The sequence below is a fragment of the Phalaenopsis equestris genome, unplaced genomic scaffold (genome assembly GCF_001263595.1).
Source record: "Phalaenopsis equestris unplaced genomic scaffold, ASM126359v1 Scaffold001241, whole genome shotgun sequence".
NCBI classification, from domain to species: Eukaryota; Viridiplantae; Streptophyta; class Magnoliopsida; order Asparagales; family Orchidaceae; genus Phalaenopsis; species Phalaenopsis equestris.
Window position 1 is genome coordinate 107,056 of NW_018165680.1, and position 25,405 is coordinate 132,460.

A 25,405-nucleotide genomic window follows, 5' to 3' on the forward strand; every position below is an offset into this window, starting at 1 on the left:
ACACCATTCCTCTTGGGCAACATCCCCTTGGGAGGGAGAGAGAAAGAGAGAGAGAGAGAGAGAGAGAGAGAGAGAGAGAGAGGCCCATCCCTTGGGCAACATCCCTAACCTATTATCATAAGTCGGCTGCCCCTACTCTCCTCTTGGTTGAATCAATTCATTTGGTTTAGCTGGTTCAACCCCCCTAGGGAGCCCCGCGTCAGTAAACTAATATGCTTTGAATATCATGAGAAGCTATTCCTCTTTGCTGGAATAAAGTCTCCAATTAAATATTCCATTTTTATAATAGTATATCTCTGTATTATATAGAGAAGATTTTTTACCTATCGACAACCATATTTGACGAATGTTTTCAATAGGCATAGCTCAACGCAATCTGCAAGGGTTTCTTTTTCTTTTTCAACGTGTAAAGCATAAAGCACAGAGTGAAGAGAAAAATTTATTAAGTGCTCTCAAGTTTTACATATATATATATATATATATAATGTATATAATAGTTATTTAATTAATCAAATTTAAGCCACATAAGGTAGTGGTAATGATAATTTTGATGAGAGTAATTTTTGGCTGTTTGAAAGCCAAAAGAAAATCAAAGGTTGAAAGAATGAAGTGATATAGTAATACTTAAATATCCAAAGCTCATGAGATTGAATGGCAAACTAAAGATTGAAAAGTGGAGGCTGCATGAAGCGAGATAGTGTGAAGATTATGCATGAATAAGCATTATTGAGAAAAGCTTGTGAACATGGAACTACCAGTGCAAAAAATAGTAGTGAGAAGCATATAAGAACTAGTGTGGGCGTGAGTGTTCAGAGAAGATCATCCATGAAGCAGCTTGCTCTAATCGAATAATGCAAAAATATTGAGCAAATACTAAGTGACTCTGATAAACAATGAGGAGAAACAAACATTTATGACTAATTATTATGGTGAATATTGAACAAAACATTGAAATATGAACGAGGATTTTACTCAGAAAAAGAGTTGAGCTTAACACTACAAAATGATACGACTAAGTGATGCGACACATGCTTTGGTATGAGCTTGTATTTCATTGGCAAACATGGGGTTGGGCCGATGCATCACTTATTTTAGTTCCTAGATAATTTGTTGAAGTGCATTTTGAACAACTTTGGTTTTTGTACTCATTCAATTGCTAGGTGATGTAACACGAGAAATTAAGTTTAGAATATATTTTTACTTTATCATAATTTTAATTTTTATTAAGATTAAATATTTATGTGTAGCTAACTTAGTTCTGAGTTTCACATTTATAAAGTTTTATTCCATCGACTTTACCTAACTTATTCAAAATAGTGTATCTGGTAGAAATTGTGATACAAAGTTGATCCCATTTTTGTCTCTCAACCATACAAAATTGATCCCATCTTAAACCCCTTTTTGAAGGATCTTGTTAAGATTAAATTAGAGAAATATCAAATTTAGGAATTAAATGGGCTACTATATGAGTGGTTTGGGAGTAATTTGGAGTTGAGCACATTATTTTAAGTTGAAATCAACTTTAATTACCTTTTTGATAAAGATTTATTTTGAAATTTAAATTAAGTAGGTTTAGATAGGGTTATATGTTAATTCACTTTCATATTATCATGTAAACTCTATTTTTATACTTTGGCATGTAATTGAATCAATTGATGATGAATCGGGAATTGAAGCGTGTGCATTTTTTTTGGGAATGGCGAATGCCAAGGCAAACATTTGATGTGGGCTGGTTTTGAACTTTGGACATTGGCAACGACTTCCAAATACTTACCAAATAAGATACATGATAACCACAAGATTGAAGCTTTGTTATCTTCTCTGCCCTCTTTTGTTCTCTCTTGAGTTCTTTGTTCTTATACTTGATTCTTTTCTATTTTTCTGCCTCTGTGCATCATTTTGCATTTGATGTTTTGTTTTCATTTTTTTTATTTTTTAATATTCAGTTTCAAATTTAATTTAGATGTTTTTGTTTTAATTTTTTTTATTTTTTAATACTCAAGTTCAAATTTAATTTTCATTGTGGTCTTATGCATCAACCCTTTCTTTATACAATCGTTGGACATCTTTTCTAATTTCCTCGAACGTCCATAACGATTCACCCTGTTAAGCCTTACTGCAAAAGCTCCCAACTCCCAAAGTCCTTGCATTATGTATTTGTTGTGCCATTCACTCACTTCTTAGCTACGCCATCATCCTTCTCTACATGACAATATCTTCTACCTCCTATGTCCTCCGCATCCCTCTTGTTTGCTCATGTAAATTTTTCTCCGCTGTGTTTTGGCGCTTTTCGATTCACATTTGGCATCTCTTCATTGTTTGTGTTCTCGATAAATGTCACTTCCTAAAGCTTTCTGCGTCAATCACTCCCATCTTTTTTGCGATCAACTACCCAACAAATCCCCTGCTTACATCTTTTCTAGCAAGTCTTGCGTACTTCTTTTCTAGCAAGTCTCTTTATGTTGCCACTCTTATACATTGATTCCTGTTGCAATAGGGTCTTTGTGAGGCTTTGATCTAAGTGGCCAAAATCTAACCGAGGAGGGAATCATTATGTAATTATCAATTTGGCATCAATCAATTCTGCTTCTACAATAATTTGGTAATATAAGTTTCTTTAACTCTACATTCAAGCTGTTTATATATTTTTTTGTTTGTTACCATAATTTGGTGCTTCTAAGGAGATTCACATGTTCAAGATGCATAGATTATATGGGAAGGATCTATGGCATAAAAACATGCTTACGGAGTATTGAAATTGCTGATATTCTTGATGGAATCAATGGCATTTTTTTGTTGACATTTTCATGAAGGTCATGAGCATCTCCATAGAGAATATTATCTTAACATATGATTACAATCTGGTAGAGATTATTTGATGAGTTATTACTTGGAATGTTCTAGATGATAAAGGCGAGGATGCATTCAATTATGCTATAGATTTTATGAGGGTTTTGCAAATAACTGCTCCAAGTTCAATCATTGATGGAAATTTTCATTAAATTCTAAGCCACATGAAACTCTTGTTGAATAGTTGCTTGAAGTTCAAAGTGTTCATGTATTTATTAGTGGCAAAATTGACAAACTCCTTTTACATCTATGCCAATCACTCTAGTGACTATTTTTTCACCAACTTTCACTCTTTATATGCTTGAACTTGAGCAAGATGATTTAATATGAGCATAACTATCAACTTTATGTTTTTATGTTTGAAGATAAACATGGACTAGGGATTGAACCATTAATGTTGCCAAATGGTGCTGTTGCATCTGAGTTTGTGGAGTTTCCAGTCCTTGTTGGCACTTCCCAACTGTAATTTATGGAGATATAGTTACTTTATTTTACATTGTTAGGGTGTTGAGTTTGTGTTATCCACTGTTAAGCGATTGTGGGATGTTCTTTGGGGTTGTTTTGAGGAAGATGTCCGATGCATTATTTTGGGATAATAGGTCAAGATCGTGGGATTGTGGGATAATAGGTCAAGATCCAGAACTTCCACATCCTAATTTCTATGATCAATGTGCAAATGTTGAAGATCTGACGAGTGTTCATGAAGCGTTTCCTCCACCTCCACTGTGCTGCTTAGTGTAATTCATCAAGAAAAGGGTTTTATGTTGCTCCTGGGAATTGTTACCATACAAGAAATTTGGTTGATGGTTTGTTTTAATTTATTAAAATTTTAAAGGTATTTTAGATTTGAGCTAGCATTGACAATTAGTTTGGACAACATTTAGGTTAAAAAAGTTAATTAGGGTAGGATTTCATATGAAATTTTCTTGCAACCCCTATATTCATATTTAGGGTTAGTCATGGTTGCTTGTGAGTAATTGAATTAATTGATGATGAATTGAAATTGAAGCTTCTTTTTACAATATTTTCTCTCTGGCCTCCCCCGCCCCTTCACCCTCTCCATCTCCCTCTTAATACCTGGATCTCTAATTTCCTTTTGTCACTTTGTGTCATCACACGTCATTATCATTTCAAGTACCCATTTTGATAGGATTAATTTTACCTTTTCTTTCAGATATTTGAATTACTTCTTGCTTTAAGCTTTTAGCATATTCAAACTATCTTTTTCTAGGGAGAGCAAAAGTCACCTGGAATCATACCATTAGCCATAAAGGATGTGTTCAGCATCATTCAAGAGGTAATTTATGCAACTCTGTATGAAATAAATTTTTTTGTTTATCTAATTCCATTAGATACTGTGAATGACTTACGTTTATATTTTACTTCAGACCCCAGGCAGAGAATTTCTTCTTCGTGTTTCATATCTTGAGATCTATAATGAGGTGAGGGATCATTTTTTTAAACACCCAATAACATTATTCTGGGCTGCTAATTGATCATTGTCCTCAGTGCAATTTGTTTACTTAAAATGTATTTTTAATGTATTTTTGAAGCCCTTTGCAACTTGATTTATTTTTTGGTATACCGTTTTCTTCAAATTTAATTGTCCGTGCACTGGTTTTCAGCAAGTTTTATCGTGATAGTAGCTTGAAGTAGTTACCTAATCTGACGGCTATGTTGGATGAACATTATAATCGCCTGCTTCTTAGAGTTTAGAACACTTTAATAAATACTTTTGTATGCTGGAATTGTTTTCTATACATAATACTAGGGAGAATATTTTTTATTTGGGCATTATTCATTTGTGTTTTACCTTTTGGACTACTGGCTTGTTACAGTTAATTCCGTCCGATTTGTCCTACAAGTGGTTCTTTGTAATATGATTCTGCTTTTGCTCGGTGCATTTCTAATATTTTGAAGGTTAAGTTGGTGCTTCAAATGGTGTGTTTTTATTCACTCCTTTTTGATGCCCAAGTGATTAACATGTTTGATGAATGACGAATAACGTTTGGAGCAGTTTTTATTCAATAGCCTTTTGAGCGTGTATTTGCTGTTCAGAACTCTCAAATGTGGAAAAATCTTTTCACTTCCGTTGCTTGGAAATTTCGTTGAATTCATTTGAAATGTTTTGATTCTTAATATACTGCTGTTGCAAGTAGGATTAGTTTGGCAGTTTTACAGTAGTTATTCTGATGGCCTCCATTATCCGAGCCTAATACTTGTAACGAGCATTCCTTACTATTACAAGGAAACAATAGCAGCTAATTTTTTGGGCTTAAGGAAAGAGTAGAAGGCAGCGTAACTAAGAATGTGAGGATGGATACAGGATAAAATTTTATGGATTTAAGTAAAAATATTACTTTATCAAAGAATTTTGAACATAAAATATGTAATAGATGTGCTAGTGAAACATAGATGGGCTAATGCTGGTATTGATCTGGTCTTGCCCAAACCCGAGCCTAAGATGAATGTATAGTTTCCTAATGTCTATATTCTAAAAGCCGATAATTTGTTATTTCAAGTTGGAATGGGCTATAAGGGGTGTATGAGTTACGGACTATTATTAACTCAAGAGTTCAGGTGAATTCCTGAAATCTGAAATTGAAGGTTCAACCAAGTTATTGAAATTCACTTTATTCTAATATTTACCGTAAACCCCACACTTGAACCCTCTATTTCTACTCTTTTCCTCCCTCTTGCTTCTCTCCTAGTTGCTTGCTAGATGGTGTTCCTTCTCTATTTAAATCGATGTTTCATTATCATATTTAGTAGTCATCATTGTTTCTGTGCCCGAATTCCTTACAGCTTTTAACTATTGAACTCAGGCTTTGTGACTGTTGTCATCGACACACCAATCTCATATTGGTTCCTTCTTTGCTTCTTCCCATTATTGCCGTTACCTTATGGCTTCATTGCTTGCTTCTTCCTATTTACATTGCTCTTTTGTCCATATATCTTGACCGCTACTTTGATGCCATGTTTGCTGCTGCTACATTCATTGCCCACTACAAGCTACAACAATGTTGTTGCTCTGCTCCTGTAAGACACATTTTTACTTTTTAGACGTCCCTTCTTATGCTACTATTTAGAGTAATTTTTGATTCATAGATGGCCTTAGGCCTCAACCAAATTCGGATCTTTGGTGCTTAATATGGTTAGGTTTGGCTGGATGTGTTTTTAAGTTATGTACGATTTAGATCTAGTTTTGAGTAGTATTCATTAAGGTCACTTCATTTTTTTTATTCAAGACCTACATTTTACTTTTTGAGTGACAATGACATTCGAGTTAACCAATCAACAATGGGAAATGAAAATTTTACTGCTGAAATCAAATAAGGAGTACAACCAATCATACGGAAATGAGAAATAACAACAAACATGATACAAAAGTCTGGGGGAGGTGGCGATCGGCTACGGAGTTGGGAAGTGGTGGAGAGTGCTGGAATGAGGATATGCAGGTGCTGATGTGAGGCAGCAGCATTACAAAGAGGGTGGTGAGTTGCAGTTTAGGGGAAGACAACAAGTATGGAGGGGCTGGATGGCCGAAAGGCGGAAAGCGGGCCTGTCCTCGGGATGATGACAAAGAGGAGGGTTGGCGGCAAGGGGCAACAGACTGTGAATGATCGATGGCTGGTAGACGATTGCACGAAAACAATAGTGGCTGTTTTTTGGTGGCCGCACCAAATACCATGACGGCGACAATGAAGGAAAGGTTGCGGAGGAGTGAGAAGGTCGAGGATAATCACCACCTCAGATGAGATGTAGTCAGTTACACACAAGTCTCTTATGACGTGGGACACATATGAGCGCGGGAGCGAGGCTGATGCAGGAGCATGAGATTGATGCGGGAACAGACGTTTGCGGCCTGGATCGGTTCAGTATAGCATCCGTGACAGCTAGTTGGCTCTTCCTATTGGAGTACCACCTCTTTCAAGTAGAGGGGCCCACTCCTATTTTTCCTATTATTATATATTTGTGTTTCAGACAGTTTAGGGTTAGTTTTTGTCATGTTTCTATTCAAGAAAACCATCAACGTCTTGGTTCCTCTCTTGTAGAGCTGTATCCAAAGGCGGATGGCGCTCCGGTTGTAAATCATCTAAGGTGGTGATTTTTTTCTAAGGGTTGAGTTTTGCTCCGTCTGCATCTCATTTTCGAAGGAGTTATTATCGTCGACTTCTTATCCTCCACAACCATCACCTTGCCGTCGTTGCTGCCTCCTTTATTCGCTTTCAGAACCATCAGACAATACTCCTGCTGTCTTTCTACAATTCTAGTCGCCAACCTTCACCTCCTCCACCTGCTGCCATCCCTTTCGGCTACCTTCTGCCTTTCTGCCATTCATTCTAGTTGCCCGTCTTCGCTGTCTAGCCATTCCCCCCACTATCGCAACTTTTGACAACCCTCCTTTTGCAGTCCCATAGTGTTCCATGCATTCCCTGCTTTTGCCGCCATCATTCCCACTCGCTATCTCCACCATGAACAGTTGTTTTCGACTGTTTACTTTTGTTTTAGCTCTCAAGCCGACCCCTACTTGCTGTCTTTCAACTCTCAAACCTCCACATTTCCCCACCTTAGCCCATTGCAGCCTACCACAACTTCCCCTTCTGCCTCATATATCCATCCACCGTGTCATCACCATCCTCTTGCACCAAACCGACCATCACCTACACTTAACCGTGTTTTCATGTGTTTGTTGTTGTATCTTCTTTTCAAGTGCGTGCGGCTGTAATTACATATTTATTTTCAATTATAATATGTATTCCTATTATTGTTTATGTTAACTTTGGTATCAACCGTAAACTACTCGTCGTCGGATATAGCCCTAGAAAGGAAGACCTGGATGTTGACAGTTGTTCTGACAGAAAACTCGAAGAAAAACTGACCTAAAACACAAAAATAACATATTTATAGCCCTAGGGTAATGAGGGGTAGTTCCCGCTCCTAATAGGAGGGATGCCTTTGCTTGGAAGGATTGGACCGAATTGGAGAAACCATTTTGTGACTGACATACCGCTCTACATCCCTCATCAATCTAGCCCAAAAAAATGATCCTTCACTAATGTGAGGGACTTTTCTTTGCCAAAATGTCCTGCTAATCCTCCATTGTGACTTTCTGAATGATGGACTCCTTCATTAAACATCTGAGAATATACAATCTATTCTGGTGGAATTGGTGGCCATCAACTATGTGGAACTGTCTTGTGCGTCTCTCCTTACACTGTTCTCAAATCTCCTTGAAATCCCAATCTGCCTTGTACAACTCTTTCAACACTTTGAATCCTGCCAATCTAGCCTGCATGGAGGTGATCAACAAATGGTGGAGACTCAAGACATCTGCTACTTGATTTTGACTTCCTGCTTTGTGCTTGGACACAAATTGAAACGACGCCAAGAACTCAACCCAAGGAGCTTTTCTACTCTTCAACTCGCTTTGTCTGTTCAAGAATCCTAGAACCTTGTGATCTAAGATCAGGGTGAACTAACTCGTCAGCAGGTAGTGATTCTAGTGGTTAAGAGCTCTCACAATTGCGTAGAACTCTGTTGTATGCCAAACACTTTTTTTATGGACTCGGTCAACATCTCACTAAAGAAAGCTATGAGTTGTCCTCTCTGGCTATACATTGCTCTGATCCTTACATTAGAAGCATCACACTCCACCTCGAACAACTGGCTGAATTCCAATAAAGCTAACACTGGGGCCTATGCCACCTTCTCCTTCGGCGTGTCAAAGCTGGACTGAGTTGCCTCTGTTCACTGGTCTGTCAGGGTCACTATAGTGGTGCTAATGCTCTTGATTAACCTCCTGTAAAAGGATGCTAGCTCCACAAATGGCCTCAGCTCGGTAAAGGACTGGGGGTGTCCAACTCACGATAGCTTGATCTTTGTGTGGTCTATATGAATGCTTGCATTAAACACAATGTAACCCAAATAGAAAACTCGGGCTGTCATGAAGTGACACTTTGGGTGCATACAACCACTTAGATTGCAAAACCTCAAAAAACCCCCTTAGTCGCTGCAAGTGCTCCCTCTATAAACTGTTGTAGGCAAGGATATCATCAAAGTACACAACCACGAACTTCTCGATGTAAGCCCAGAATTCCTGATTCATCAGCCTCATGAAGTTGCTAGGTGCATTGGGCAGTCCAAATGACATGATGGTTCACTCGTACAATTCATTTCTGGTCTTGAAGCCTGTACTTGATGGTGATCTTGTTGATAGTTTGACTCTCAATACACATCCATCATGAGCCATCCTTTTTAGGCACCATCGAAGCAGGGACAACACTTAACTGGTACTCTCTTCACCAATCCCCTCACAATGATATTTTGCAACTGCCACTGTAACTCCTCGTACTCAGCTGGTCTCAATCTATAGGCAAACTTGTTTGGCAACTCCGATTCTTGTATAAAATCTATGACATGCTTGGTACCCCTAAGCGGTGGCAGACCCTCTGAGAGATTGTAGGTTATCAGATTCTGGAAACCGACTAGCACTGGCTGGATTGACTCTGGTGGTTCTATCTCCACCTCAATTCCCTCTTGGATGACTAAGGCCATCGCTACTGGGGATTCCTGTACTGATTGTAGCATGGCGGTGCAGGGATCCACAAGCTTCGACGTGCATATCAGCTCTTCCAATATCCTTGATGGGCAAGAGAGCGATGCACTTCCCCTCCTTCGTTAATGGGTAAGATGCTGAATCTTGCGATCAACTTGCCATAGTTTTATCAACAAGATGTGATAGGCATCGATAGGCATCACTTCACCCTACACCTGATTTTGTAGCTGGTCTCCAATGGGAAAATCTAGTAAGTACTATTGATCGACTCGTATCTCTTTACCCTTCTTCAACCAACTCAGGGAATAGAGATGAGAATGCTTTTGCGTAGCCAAGTCCAACTTTTTCACCATAATAGCGGAAATCACATTCTTACAACCCTCTTGGTAAATAATGAGGCTGAACACCTTCCCCCGCATGGTACACTTAGTGCGAAAGAGGCCATACCTCATCCTTAAGTGCTCCTTCTGAGGTTTAGTCTGCAACATCCTCCTCACAACTAGCATCTCACTCTCATATCTTTGGAGCTGATACTCCTCGCCAAATTTTTCAGCTGCCTCTTTCTCTTCACTTCCTTCACGACTCCTTGCTTAGTGAAGGACATAACTTGACTCGTTAAACAATTGGAAGCAGTGGGTCCAAAACCATTACATTTGAAGCATTGTCTGGCTAGAAATGTATTGAGAGTGCTATTCTTCTTAGGCTTCTTCCCACTTTGATCTGCCTTGTCATTCTCCTAACCTAGCTTCCCAACTCCTCCAGGCGTGTTTTTGCCACTGCTTCCAGTTGCAGGGGGTTGTCTGAATGTGGGTAGGTATCTGCTTTGTTTTCGTTCTTTATTCACCTTCAATGCTAAAGTCTGCACGTTCCTCAGTGTTTATAGGTTTGTAGTTGGACCACATTATTGATGGTAGGCTTTAGGTTTCCTAAATAATTGGTTATTGTATACTCTTCTGTCTTCGTTAGTTCACATTTCAGCTTAAACTGCATAAATTATGTTGTATACTTCACTGATAGTTCCTTCTATTGCATATTGTGGAGCTTCAAGAAAATATTCTAGCGGTAGTGTAGAGGCAGTTATTGTCCCTGCATTGTCTTATTCATTTTCTACCAAGTAGTGATTTTGTCCCTTCCTTTTGTTTTTTTCCCTCTTCAGGTTCTCCCGCCACAAAGAAACATTCTTCTTCAGCTTGATCGTGGTGAGCTTTACTCTTCTGTCACTGGGCACCTTGTATTCAAAGATCCTCTTAACAGCTTGCATCCACTCGAGAAAATAATCTGGATTCATTTTCTCCTCGATATTCAGTTGGTCCATTTTACCCCCAGATCTCTATGTATCTTAGAAGACCCCTTTTCTCTAAGCCTTTTCTGACATTGAATTCCGAAACACCTTAGTTGATCCACCTCTTGGTTGAATTCATCTCTACGGAAAGGATTTAGATATTCGTCTTACTTTCCTTCTCAGATCTCTCTATTACGATCGACGGTGACGCCTCCTTTGGTCCTTTTGTCAATGACATCGAGTTGTTGTAGTACCTGGTGGGGTAGTCGCTATATCTCATCCATGGAAACTCTTGATCTGTGAGTAGGTGTAAGGAGGTGTGTATGGGTAATGTAGGGTAGGAAAGAAAAATTTTGGGTGAATATAGGTTGGGTAGTGGTGGATGCTATGAACCCTAGGAGAAGACTAGGGTTAGGGTAGTTCTGATATCAAATAATACTTTAACTAACCAAATAACAACGAGAAATGCAAATTTTATTACTGAAATGAAAAAAAAAAGAATACAACCAACATACATAAATATGAAATAGCAATAAGCACGAAACATAAATTGAAATTAGGGTTAGGTCCGAGGTGGTGGTGATTGCTATGGAGGTGGGAAGGGGTGGAGAGTGCTAGTATGAGGATATGGCGGTGCTCGTGTGAGGAAGCAGCTCTATGAAGAGCGTGTTGGGTTGTGGTTTTTAGGAAGGCAACAACTATGGAGGGGCTGGATTGCAGACAGGCGGCGAGCGGCTATGGAGGTGGGAAGGTGTGGAGAGTGCTGGTATGAGGTTATGGCGGTGCTGGTGTGAGGAAGCATCTCTATGAAGAGGGTACTGGGTTGTGGTTTTTGGGAAGGCAACAACTATGGAGGGGCTGAACCACAGGCAAGCGTCGAGTGGCCTGCCCTTGAAATGACAAAAAAACGAGGAGGATTGGTGGTAAGGGGCAATAGATTGGGAATAGTGGAGAGGTGGTAAAAGGCTGCAGAAAAATAATAAAGTGGCCGTTTTTCAATGGTTGCAGCAAATACTGTGACGACGACAGTGGATGGAAAGTTGCGAAGGAGTGGGAAGGTCGAAAATGATCACCATATCGAACGAGATACAGCCGGATCACTGCCCGTTGTTGGATACAACATTATAAGGAAAACTAAACGTTGTTGCTGTCCTGACATAAAACACGAAGAAAAACTGTCCTAAAATACAAAAATAACATACTTATAGACCTAGGGTGAAGAGTGGACACACTCCAAATAGTAGAGAAGCACATGCTTGGAAGTATGGGTTGATTCCTCCCTTTTCTGGACTGAACATGGTCCGTGATAAATACACAAAAATTGCTCTGTGGGCGCTGGACGCCTGCGCCACACAACCAATATGATTTGTTTTGCATACTCATAGGTTACCATGGCTCTTTATTTGTTTCTTTTAGGCTTGTAATAGGTCAAATAGATGTAGTCTCATCATACTTTTCAACTTAGTTTCAAAATTTTAACTTGGTATTTAAATTGTTCACATAAGTTTTGGCTTTGCGTTAGGCAAGATCTAGGGTGCGGGTGCAGGTGCAGGTAGGCCTTTAACACTTTGTACAAGGCTAAGAGTGACCATGCCATTATAAAAACAGATTTTTTGTTCTTCACTTCATATACTGAATTTGAGATTCGAACTTCTACATTAAGCTTTGAAATTAATGTCCATTTGTTAATTACTCTTTCTATGCTATGTTTGTTCACTTGCATAACTCTTTTTGTCTTATTTATTTATTTATTTATCATGCCAACTCCTTGAAAACATTTACTATTTCAATAAAGCATTCCCGCTAAGCTGACAAAGTTTTGCTAAACGTACTTGGGGCTCATGTGGTGAAGATTATGCCGACTTTGATATTCATGTCTCCGAGCATTTGATAGGATTCCATACAGATTTTCTCACATATATTAGGGGCAAACACATATTTTATTGCAAGAATATCAAACATTCAACACTAATGTAAATATAGGCACCTGCAATTCTAAAGATAGGTGATCTCTTTCAATTCCTACTGTTTGAGAGGTGTGAAATCTCTTTTAAAGACTCACAACAACAATCTGATGTATACCCTAACCCTAAACCTATTAGCGTCTATTTATATTAAATAATAATATATAGTAAATGAATCAATTGTCATTAGCGTAATAAAAGATTATGCATAAAAATAATCTCTTACCAAAAAGATACATTGTTCTCAATGTGGAAAAAAAATAAAGTTGTTCCTCCTTCACCATAACTTTCTCTATTTGCTTATCAGCTGTCTCCTCTTCACTTACTGTGAGATCTTGTAATGTTTGATTTTTGCAACGGCGTCCTGGGGAAAATCTCTCATCATACGGAAAACATAATTCTTTAACTTGCTTCTCCTGGATCTCTGTATTTGTAAGGCGCTCAAGCGTTGCCCTCAACCGTGGCTTATGATTCTTGTTTTGTGAAGCTTTTCTTTGGGCTATTTGAGCATTTAGTATCATTGTGATTGTAGTATTTCGGTATGATGCTCCACTTGTGCTGCTCGTAATGGCCAGTTTCATTACATTTTTTTCTTCAATCAACTGTGCTGATTCCATAGTTTTCCCTAATCCTCGTGTTCTCAGTAGACGAAGTGATGCTCAAATCTCTAGCTTTACCCCTTTTTCGAAGTTGGCTTCCACTTGTTTTGATATTCCTCTCAAACGACCAGATAACATCTCAAATTTATTCGTATACTCCATCATGTATCATTTATGGACTAATGCAAAAAATCACTCATGTAAATCCCCTTCCCATGTAATTCTAAAGCGCTCTAACAATCGGATCTTGAATTCTTCCCATATTCGGATTGGCTGACATTGTTCTCTCCATTGATACCATGCTAGAGCATTTTCTTCCAAACCTAGAACCAATACCATCAATTTTTCTTCCTCTGCCAACCAACTAACTACAAAAGTATCTCTCCACACGATAAACCCAATCATAAGCATCTTCTCCTTCAAAGATCGACATTTTCAGCTTTCTCATGCAAGAGTTTCTCCCCAACTACCTTGATTGAAGTTCATTCTACTTGCAAGGAAAGGACTTGATTCCCTTCCTTAACCAATATTGTTTTCTCTTATTCTGTAAGTTTGGTGTGCTCCATAATCAACCCACCCATCCCCAAAAGACACTGGTGCGGTGGGATGTAGCCCTCTGTCGGGGTCCCACCCATCATGGTTCATTGTTTTGAAATCCTTCAAATTGATCTTCTTCTGCCCTGAATCACCAGCCTCCCATTCTACCTGTTGCCTCTCGTTCCAACCATTCGGATGTCGTGCCACTCCTTCCAAGTGCTGACGCTCAAGTCTGCTTCCTATTCCTTCACCCAATCTCATGGCTTTAAATTCACCGGAGACAATAATGCTGCCCTGATGTCACACAAATTCTGCTGACTGCGGTCGTTGATGTTTCTTCCAGACGTCGTCTCTTGATCCCGCTATAGGCGGCAGAGAGTTTGTGTGGGACTACATTCTTCTTTATAATTTCTTTTAGGACTGTGAACCTTCTATGGCTTAGAAACACTAATTTTTTCTAAATTTTATTTGATTCCCTAGTTTTTACCTCCAAAGCATCCACCTTTTTGGCCGTCATTACTCATGGACAGTTTTGCAACTCTTTTATGTTGAAATCATGAGATTCAGAATTTTTGAACGCGGTTTCTACATGTGTAACTCTGGACGACATGATTTCGAAATTTTTGTATCTAGTATGGTGGAACTTTTGGAAGCCGCACAAAACTCTTAAATTCACAATCAAAACTTATATATGTTGCAGATCTCGTTCGCAAGTTTCTGTTACAAGCAATGCAAAACTCCTTTACACAGTGATCCCGATCGACTATTTCAATCAAAAGCGGTGCGTAACTCCTGTACACCATGATGCCACACATTAGTTTTCAAACTGAGGCTGGGAAGTTCACTCTAAATAAGTGCTAGCACGTTACGATCCCTTCACAGCCTTCTTGGCTACGTCTAATTGTGTTGTCTCGCAAGATTTGGCTTTGGTCCCATCTTTTTTATTATCTCCAATAGCGACTGTATCACGAGCTTATGTCACAAACATCGGCTCTGTCTATTGCAATCTCGTTTGTTGACTTCCCAGTTAGGTCAAATAGCTACCATGCTGTCCGTCACGATCCAGTGCAATTGCGCCCGGATCGGTCGGATAGAACACTGCTTTGTAAACTGCGATTCCTTTTACTAGGCACGATAGGATTGCAAGGTTTGATGCATAAGGCAGTAGTACGCGTCGACTCAGCTGTTGCTTTCTGATTAGTTCTAGTCGCGATTATATCGTGGGATTTGGTGTTGAAGGCTACAGTATGCCAAGATTTTGCTTTTGCTTCCTAGTTAAATGTAATCACTACTGTATCACAAGGTTCAGTGTCGAAGGCTACGGTACGCCGTGGTCCCGTCGAGACGACAAAGGCTCCTAACCCAGCTAGCTCTTATCGCGATTGTATCACGATCTTGTACGTGATTCGACTTTTGTTTTCTATATCTATTCATTTGTATGGCGCGAGAATCACAATCCATGTTTGTTTCGCAAATCTAGTTGTCTAGAAAACACGGTCTGGTATTCTTTCACAACTATTGTCACGATCCTTCTTGGCTTTTAAGATTTGAATGCTTTGATGCCACTTGATTGGATTCAAGTCAGATTTTCCTACAAAAATTATGGCAAATACATATTTTATTGCAAGATCATCAAGCATTCAACACGAATACAAATATATGCACCAACAATTCGAGAGGTAATTAATCTCTCCCAAACCCTCAACCAACACAACGACAATCTCATGCTACCCTAACCCTTATCTTATTAAGGTCTATTTATACTAAACAATAATAAATAATAAAATACACAATTGCCCTTATGCTAATAAAAGACTAAGGCCCCGTTTGGGGCAGCTTATAAGTGTGGCGGTGTTTTGAAAACGCCAAATGCTGCCTCACTGTTTGATTCACATGTTTGAGGCGTGTTTTCAAAAATTGAGTTTCCTATTTTACATTATACGCGGACCGCGGGTCGATCCCCGCGATCCGCGTGCGGCTTCGAAGCTTTTACTCCTCTGCCCTCACGAAACATTCCCGCATCCCTAACTTTCCTCTCTTGTTCGAAGCCCTCTCCTGCCTTCTTGCCCGAATTCGCTCGGGATCTCTTTCGTTCGGCTTCGAAGCTCGGGATCTCTTCTCCTGCCCTCCGCAAGCTCTGTATCTGCTGTCCTCGCCTCCACCACGCCGACGTCCTCTATGAATACCCTAATCACATGTGTAGGCGTCGTCCCATTTGGGAACCTCATTACACCTTGACACAAAGGGGATTCAGTAGGGAAGAAGGTAGCAAGCTGCTTGCAAGCCGATTTCGTGGTGATTGTCATTAGTCAGTGGCCGGCGTGCGTCCATGGGAGAATAGGCCGAAGTACTTGCTATTTAGAGGTGTGTTCAGAAATTATAAGGAGACTTCAATCTGGAGGACGGTGAGGGATGCTAAGAAGAGCAGGATTGAGGTGAAATGCGCCTTTTGTGATGGAAAATAGACTTGGGATTTACATTCTGCATTTTGCTTGAGGAGAGGCTTGGATCTTCATGAGGGGGAGCTGGTTGTCCGAGCTTTTATGTGTGAGAATGGTCATTTTTCGGGTGCGTGGGTTGAGAAGCCATTGTATTCGTAAGCCGTTTGATTATGTTGCCTTCTTTGGATTTGGAGTTCAGCTGATATGAGTGTTGAATTGAGATATGAACTATTAATGTTCATTTCTCCAAACACAATTTATCTTTGTGTGGGTGTGTATGTGGATTTTGGCGAAGTTCAAAGTCAGTTTTTGTTTCCTTTTTTTGTACAGTTGTTGAATGTTCTGTATATTGATGCTAGAGGAGGATTTAAACTTGAAATTCTTGCTCTGCTTAAATACACAAGTTACGGGGTTCATCTTCAAAAGAAAACTAACTAGTGTGTGTTAGTTTAGAGTAACACATTACCCTTAAGTTAGAACTGATTTGTTTTTACAAAATATGATTAGAACTGATTTGAATTTGAAGATGGTTCAATTTCTATCCTGCAATTCTAAACAGTTAATTTTACACCTACTGAAATTCCAGCTAAGAAACTCTTTTATAATTTCTTATGCAAGCTGAAGATACTCTGAGTTTAAAAAAAAATGTCTATTTTATGTCTATTTTCTTCAAGAGCAGTTTTCTTCAAGAGCAGTAATGATTTACTTGGATTTTTCTATTTGAATTCCATGAATCTCTCTGTCTATCTACTCTATTCTCATGTATTAATTTGTTATGGTAATTGCTTTTTCATGTTTTTTTTTTAATACATACCACTCAATTCTCATGTATTTACATATCCAAGACCTAAACTTTACTTTTTACATTGATGCCAACATTTTAACTTTTAAAGAAGGAAGTGCACCTTTTTCACACAATTTAGGTGTTGGATATGTAAATACATAGGAATTGAGTGGTATGTATGTAAGTGCATATAAATTAGCTGAAAATTGGACTATTGTTTGTTTACTCGAAAAAACACTGCATTAAGCACCTATGTTGTCGGCAACCGCTTCCTCACACTTTGGTAAGTACATTTTAATTATTTACTCAAATTTTTTACTGATATATTCTTTTATTTTAAAATTAGAGTATATTGTAAATTATTGATTACAATTTACGTAACAGATAATTTAAAATTTATTTAAAAAAGTTATCTGCAAAAAGTTACAGATAAGCTGTTTTCCAAACACACAAACCAAACAGCTAAACAACTTATTCAGAACAGGGGTAGAATGATCATTTTCCCAGAATTAGCTGTTTTTCAAACGCACAAACCAAATAGCCAGACAGCTTATCCAGATCAGCTGCTCATTAGCAGATTATTAGGATAAGTTGCTTATCAGCAGAAGCTGGATAAGCTGCAGCTGCCCCAAACAGAGCCTAAAATTTCTCCTTTGGCACCGGTGCAACACATTTCTTTTAATTTAATGTTGTATGCTTTTTTTTTGCTTTGTGGAGTTTAAATAGTGTCAAAATAAGCTTCTTATAAAATTGATTGTGACTTGGTGATAAAATCTACGAAAATATAGAGGAATGCTTGAATCTCCTAAATATGAGTTGATAGAAGCTACAATAGTATTGTTTGCATATTATTTATTGAATTTCAATGATTTTATGCTCAATGGTTATCAAATTCCAACAAAGTTAACCTTTTCCTTTTGTATTGTTCTTCAAACTGCATCATTTGCCTTAGTTTGTTGAGCATGAAATAAACTCAACCCACGAGCAAGACACGAGCTAGACGTGGAGATACAACACTTACATGGGGTCATGACATAACCAAATAAATTGGGCATGACACACTATTGGTACAAATTTTTGAATGAATTTTATTATTACTTGTGTAAAATTAGCACAAAATGTCTAAATTTTTTAGCAAAAACCCCAGAGTTTGAGGGATAATTTCATTTTTTAAAGCAAAATAAATTTTTTCTCCACTTGCTTTTCTATGTGAGAAATGCTAACATCAAAGCTCATGGATAGAGAATCGATATACCGAACAAGAGGATGATAAGGAGCAAAAACCTTAATAGGATTTATTTCATTAATCTAGTGAATAGTTGCAAAATCAATCTCAATTGTTGTGCTTAATTTCTGGAAAAACATTAATGTTGATCTAAAATTGATTCAAAATTTTATCTACGAGCAATATCAGATGTAGTTGGACCTGCTACTGTTGCATTTGATGAAATTTTTTTATTGAATTAATGCTCCTTATCGCCAATGACACACCAATATTAGGATTAATCTTTATTCTTAGTTTTTTTTCAATATTAGCATTTTAACCTCCAACTAAAAATCCAAAAAAAAGTAGAATTTTTGACATAACCACATAGAATATTAGCTCATTGAGGTATCGCTAAATTGACCTAACATTCTCATACCAAGACAATTGCCAACCAGCCAACTTGAGCTAGAAATTTAATGAATAAGTAGTAGCTTCTTCGTCTCCCTTTCATGTAAATGTGTTTCCTAGTTGTGCTTGTGTGTCTTGTGTATCTTTAACGTGTTTTGAGTATAATTTTAGAGAAAACATTTTAGACAGAAGAAATTTATCGGACACATGTAAGGACATGTTAAAGGCATGCCTGTGCTTGAAACTAATAGGCTTTTTTCTAAACATTTTGTGGCTAATTTTTTTAATTTTTTTGTTTATTCATATTAAGCAGTGCATAAATTTTAAATCTATTATGTGCAATTTTTTTGCACAATTTATATACATGCTATCTTTATGTTCATTGTCTTATTTGAAACCCTATGTACTTATTTTATTTGGGCGCCTTTGATTGTTTTTTATGGACGACTTGACTTTCTTAGTTCTTCTTTCATATTCTTTTATTTAATAAATAATAATTCTGAATTCCTTTAATATACCAAAATCTCAATCATCCTTGCTAGTTATTCCACATATCAATATATGTTTCCTCATTTATAATAATCAACTTACTATGTTTGATTTCCTAATCATCTAACACTTGTGTAAATTTCAACATAGTTTATTCAACTTCAATTATATATAAAAAACCTTTATGTGCTCATGTTATATATATATTTTTTATTGTATGTTACTTTTGTGGCCCTTTTTTAATTTGACCACTGGCCTGAACAGAATTTATTCGCTCATTTTATAGCCTTATTATTTTACAACCACTAAACCCAAGACCCTAATATAACCAACATTTTTAAACTTATCGAACTAGAATCATTTGATTTCCTATCTATGTTGGTTGTTAATCTTTAATTTCACAACCACTAAAATTACATACCCATACCTTTGAAATATTTGCTCCAGTGTTCAATCTTTCAACTTATCAAATAGGTACCTCAAATTAAGACAATGTCAAAGAAGAAATACCGTACCCCAGTGCACCTCTTTTTGATTATTCATTGTAAGTATCTTTATATTAGATAGAAAAGTGAGCTAACTTACTGTTTTTTGATGTAATTCCTAATTTTATCATTTTGTCACTTGAGAACTATTTCTAACGCTGGTCAATGCTCTATCTTAATTGTATTTAATTTCACTTTAGCTTTGACAACATTTTTTTAATAGACCCCAAATTGTCTCTTGTGGTACTCAATGAGTAAGATCAATAAAAATAATAGAAAAAAGAAATCTTTTTCTTTTTCTTAAATTTTTATTAAATTCTTTAACAGCATGCTTATCATGATTGTGGATCTTCCCTTCCTTTAACCATAGTAAGTCTATAATATGAATATAAATTTTCTAATTCTTTGATATTATTTCTCTCATGTCGTCTTTATATGACTCTTAAATTTGTACTTTAGATACTATAATTTTGAACATCTCTATTGTTCTTAATTAGTACTACCAAAATGTTTATTCTCTTATTTTCCGACACAAAAGTCTGTATGTTTGTGGATCTTTCATGCATAAAGCCACATTTAGCCCTTGATATCAATAATGATTTTCTAAGTTTGTTTCATTTTCTCTCCAGGAACTTTATTTTGTGACTTATAACTATGACACCCTTGTAACTGCAATTTTTTATTATCTTTTAGAAATATTATTTTAAATCATTTTATTCTCCAATCGATTTGACATCTTATTAGTCATCACTATTCTATTGAGTGTTTATTAGATCCTCCATTTTAACAGCTCTCATAATTCTCAAAATTATAATGTGTATCTAATACGGGTTCTTAATGCTTCTTTTTTTAGAACTAACTTAACTTTTCTCTTAGAATCAATCTGAACATAATTTACCATTATGTTCATTTAGCTATTTTAGAAATATTTATTCCTTAAAATTTTAATTTAATAATTTTTAATCCATCATTTTTATCGTTGGTTGTTATGTTTATTTTATTCTAAGATTCAATTTTCATAGCTACGTACATCTAAATTAAACTAATGAATTTAAATATCTTATCTTTTAATTATTTTTCATGCCCTTTTTTTTGCTTTTTGTACCTAGCCTGTTTGTGTGTTTTATTATATTTTGGCAACTTGCATCATAGTGTTGATTTCTGGAATGTTGCAAGTCATCAAAACATAGGAGTCCTTCCTTTTTTGAGGATTAGATTGTACGGTTAGATTTTCAATTAAACAAGCATGTACCTTGGAACCTGTGTAACTTATTGTTCTTATCTTTTTTTTATAGGTTATCAATGACTTGCTTGATCCTGTCGGACAGAACCTTAGAATAAGAGAAGATTCACAGGTTCGTATTGGTCGTTTGTATTAAACACTTGGGATTTTTTTTTCTGTTTATTCATTTTCTATGTTGCAATGCTTTTTTTTAGTGAACTTGAAGTTAGTTGCTTCATTGCCAATTATGTTACCTATAAGGACTTGAAAATAGCGGGGAACTAATCTTTTTCTATATTTATATGACTTTGAGCCATTTTAAGTAAAATACTAATCTATCATTTTGTATCATGTTGTTTGAAGGCGTGCAAATTGGCATGCAATTTTGTATTTGATTTAGCATTTAGCCATTTTAGATATTTCAGTATCATTTCATGAATTGAATTATTAACTTTAGCCCTATTAATAGGTTTGGCTCTTATGCCACTAAAGAAATTTTTGGGAGCTTTAACTTTGGAGTAATCAAATTGTGAAATGCTTGACGCATCTAAATGTGGCTTCTATTAGTTTAGTGTACTTTAAAATTTTTTTGTATAAGATTGTATTAATTATTTGTTTTATTTCAATTGGTAATTTTGAATTTTGTCTCATAGTAAAGCAATATGTCCATAAATCTTTGCTAAATTTTTATTTGGAGAAATATGGGTTGGATAAAATTCCCCTCTTTGCATTTTCTATTTTTATTTTGTCCACTTACCCACTTAAAATGCTAAAGCAACGTTATTCCTAACTTCATACACTACCAGTCAAGACTGTTATAAGTTATATTAGGAAATAATTTATTCCTGTGAGAAGTTATGAGAAATAAATTATTTACTTAGATTAAGAGTTATTTCCTTTTCTATTTTATATTTATTTCCTTGGTTTGATTTGTTCCATTTCCTATTTTAGGCTTTTCTATTTTATGTTGCTTTCTTTTTCTCTAAAATAATTAAATTGAATTGATTAATCGGAGATATTAGGAGTTATATATTTTCTTTCATATTATTTCCTTTTTATTGCTTTTCTTATTCTAGGATTCATGCATTTCATTTCAATGAAAATCTCGCTTTGTTCCGCATTATTCTGAATTTCAATATGATATTAGAGCCAAATTTCCTATCTTAGTTGCTTGTCGTCTCTCTATAACTGCTTGACTTCCTTTGTGCCATTCTCCCTGCAAGAAGGGAAAAACACTTTCTCTACCTGCGGTATGGTCGCACTCACTCTCGGCTCTCGACCTCACCATCTCGCCAGGAAAATTTGCGGCGGCTCTCAATTTCATCTTTCAGCCAATATCTTTTGTTTCTTAACTTGAATCAGCTCAACTCTAGATTTTGTTCCCTCTGTTGCTGATCTACCCGCTGAATCCCAACCGGTTTCGAGAGCATTTCTTTCTAGGGTTTCTTTCTTATTTTCTCTTTCATTTCAGCCACAATATGTCATCGGCGGCTGCAGATCTACTACAATTTCGCAGTTGGTGTGCTACCTCTTATCTTTGATATCGTCGTCGTCAGAGTATGGAATCCACAACTTTAATCGGCTGTCAGACTTGATCTTGATTGTCATCTTCAGCCGGATAGGCGGCATGAAGGCACTTGGATGGTGTTGCGTCGTCTCCTGCCGCTTCCACGCTCTCGTTCCCCTAATCAACAACGCTGTCATCCACATTGACGACATTATATCTGACGATCATTCTCTCTCGTTCGTTTCTTCTGCTGTTGTTGGCGATAGATCCTGCGATGTTTTTTCTAATCTTTCTAGTTTCGTTTTCGCCGGGATTGTGCGACCCTTTTACGCACTGGGTCAGATTTTATCTGTTCTCTCGTAGCACATTTTATCATCCAATTCAACATCGACCTCTTCCACATCTGAAGTATCACACCATTCCCCCTCTGAGGTGCTGGAGAAGTTCAAGGAGATCCGACGGCTTCAGATTGAGCTTCCAGCCGATGTACTTGCGGTTGATGAAGGTGTTCTTCTCAAATGGAAGGCTACTATTGGTTCCACCCTTGACAGCTGCCTATCCTTTCTTCCAAATCTGTAAATGCTAACCCCACACATTATTTCTGTGCTAGTGAAGGCAACAAAAAACATTCCTGAATCTTTCAAGGCTGAAGCTTAGGGTTGTATGGACAATTAGTCCCCTCATTGCTGCCACTGTACGACATTACCTCCTCCATACCATTATCAGCGATCACATGACATTGAAATTGTAGGATCTCACTAATGCAGATGGCAAAGGTGTGTTGACCATGGATATTACAGGATCTTAGTGTGAGGCCTGTATCAACTTCAGGTTCTTCATAACAAATATTGATCCCAACACTCAACATGAGGCTGTGGTATGCTCCGCTTCTTGATATGCCAGGTGGATTGATCCTTTAGGGGACAATAATGGTTGCTATTGAGCCTATTGAAGATTCACAGAAGGAACTGTTTGGAGGTTGCAGTATTGGCTAGCCATTAGATTTGTCTTGGCTGTCAAATGCCTTGGAGGAAGCATACAGGATTGCAACAAAGATGCTTGTGAAGAGGAGAACTTATTGTTTGGAGATGAATTTCTTCGGAGCTTTTCTGCAACAGGCCTTTCTCCAGAATTTTTTCTGTAGCAGACTCTCCAACATTTTTTGGTACATCAGGCCGTCCTCCAGAGCTTTTTTCCTGTATAAGGCTCTTCTCAAAGCTTTTTTTGCAGCTGGTCCTGCACTGAAATTCTTCGTATGACAGGCCCTCTTATGGAGCTTTTTCCTGCATCAAGCCTTCATCCTGAACTTTTTCCTGTATTAGGTTCTCACTTGGAACTTTTTCTTGTATCAGGCCCTCATCCGGAGCTTTCACTGCAACAAACCCTACGTTTGAATTCTTTCAGCAACTTGTCCTCCTTCAGAGCCTTTTTTGCAGCGAGGCCTAGCTCTTAAGTTTTTTTTTTTGCAGGCCATATCCTGCAGCCTTTTCCTATTGGTTGTTTATTTCCCTTCAAACTTCCTTGCAGCATTACCTGTAGGAGCCTTTCGTTTATCCACAGATACTGTAGGAACTGCAGTCAAAGACAATCACAGTTGTCTACTTTCTTGCAAACCCCCTTGCAACATTACTTGTAGGAGTGTTCCGTTTCCTACAGACACAGCAGAAACTGCAACCACTGTTGTCTACTCTTCTGCAAATTCCCCTATAACGTTACCTGTTGGAGCCTTCCACCTACTTATAAACACTACAGGAACTGCAGTCAAAGACAACCACAACACGAGACGAAGACTTTAAGTTCTATCTCTCAGGATTTTCTTGCCCATTAATGTTTTTAAATCCAAGTTGAACATGGTTTTCAACCATGTTTAAATTTGAGGGGAGTGCTAGAAGTTATATTAGGAAGTAATTTATTCTATTAGAAGTTATGAGAAATAAATTATTTTCTTAGATTAGGAGTCATTTTGTTTCCTATTTTATATTTTTTTTCCTTGGATTAAATTTATTTCATTTCATTTCCTATTTTAGGCTTTTCTATATTATATTGTTTCCTTCTTCTCTTAAATAATTAATATGAATCGATTAATTAGAGATAATAGGAGTTATATCTTTCCTTTCATATTATTTTCTTTTTATTATTTTTCGTATTCTAAGATTCACTTAAGGGTTTTTTTATAACCTCTTTCATATCAATGAAAATCTCGCTTTATTTCGTATTATTCTGAATTTCAAGAAATACATTTTGTTAATATTGTTGTTTTTTTCATTTTAGATTTATTCTTGCATCTGGATAAGTATACTGTGATGGTCAACTTGAATGTGATGTAGTTTCATCTGACTTCAACAGCCTTGTTTGAATTTTTTATTCTTTGAATAATATTATAGACACATGACCCAAGTGACTATGTGATAATTCATATGATTTATATTGAATTAGAGCGAGTTATTTTAGGTCATTTGATTAGAACTAGATAAAGGACCAAAGAAACTGGTTCAAACAAGGTTGATCAATGCCAAACAAATTTTTGAACTTTGTTTGAGCACCATGTTCGAGTCTTTTTTTTGTTGACTTGGTTTGGCTTGCTATTCATTTTGTTTGGTCCTATTTTTTTTTTGGTTCAAATCTAGTTTAAATCTTGTTCAAAGGTTGTTCACTAGTTGGAACACCATTTGAATATTGTTCAAGCTTATTTTGATCTTATATTGAACTTATCTCCTGTTTGATAATATTCCAAACTTGTTCAAGTTTGTTCTACCTTTGTTTGAACCAAATAGTAATATTTATTCTTCTTAAATTTATTGCATTTTTTATTCCATATTTATTGTACATAGTTACAATAACGGATAGGAATTTATTTAATTTGAAGCTGGAGTGATGGATCATTTCGATTGATCATGGTCAATGGTAGTTATGTTTTGTTCCTGAGGTTTTTGGAACTGATGGAATAATGTATGATTATGTGAATATGTTTCATTGATATAAGTGTTTGGAATTAGTGGATGTGTTTATATTTTACATGTACCTGTTCATTGTTGTGAGTCCGTACTTTTGGAATGTCACATTATATTGCT

The 25,405-nt window shown here is 36.9% G+C and overlaps 1 protein-coding gene across 1 annotated transcript in view; it reads left to right on the forward strand.

Annotated features, from left to right (window-relative positions):
• The window catches only part of LOC110033630 (kinesin-like protein KIN-7E, chloroplastic), a 124,178-nt gene that overhangs the window by 13,979 nt on the left and 84,794 nt on the right, over positions 1 to 25,405 (forward strand). The window contains exons 5-7 of the mRNA XM_020737674.1: positions 4,082 to 4,147; positions 4,239 to 4,292; positions 20,901 to 20,960. Of these exons, the coding sequence (XP_020593333.1) occupies positions 4,082 to 4,147; positions 4,239 to 4,292; positions 20,901 to 20,960 (180 nt within the window). The remainder of the gene's footprint in view (positions 1 to 4,081; positions 4,148 to 4,238; positions 4,293 to 20,900; positions 20,961 to 25,405) is intronic.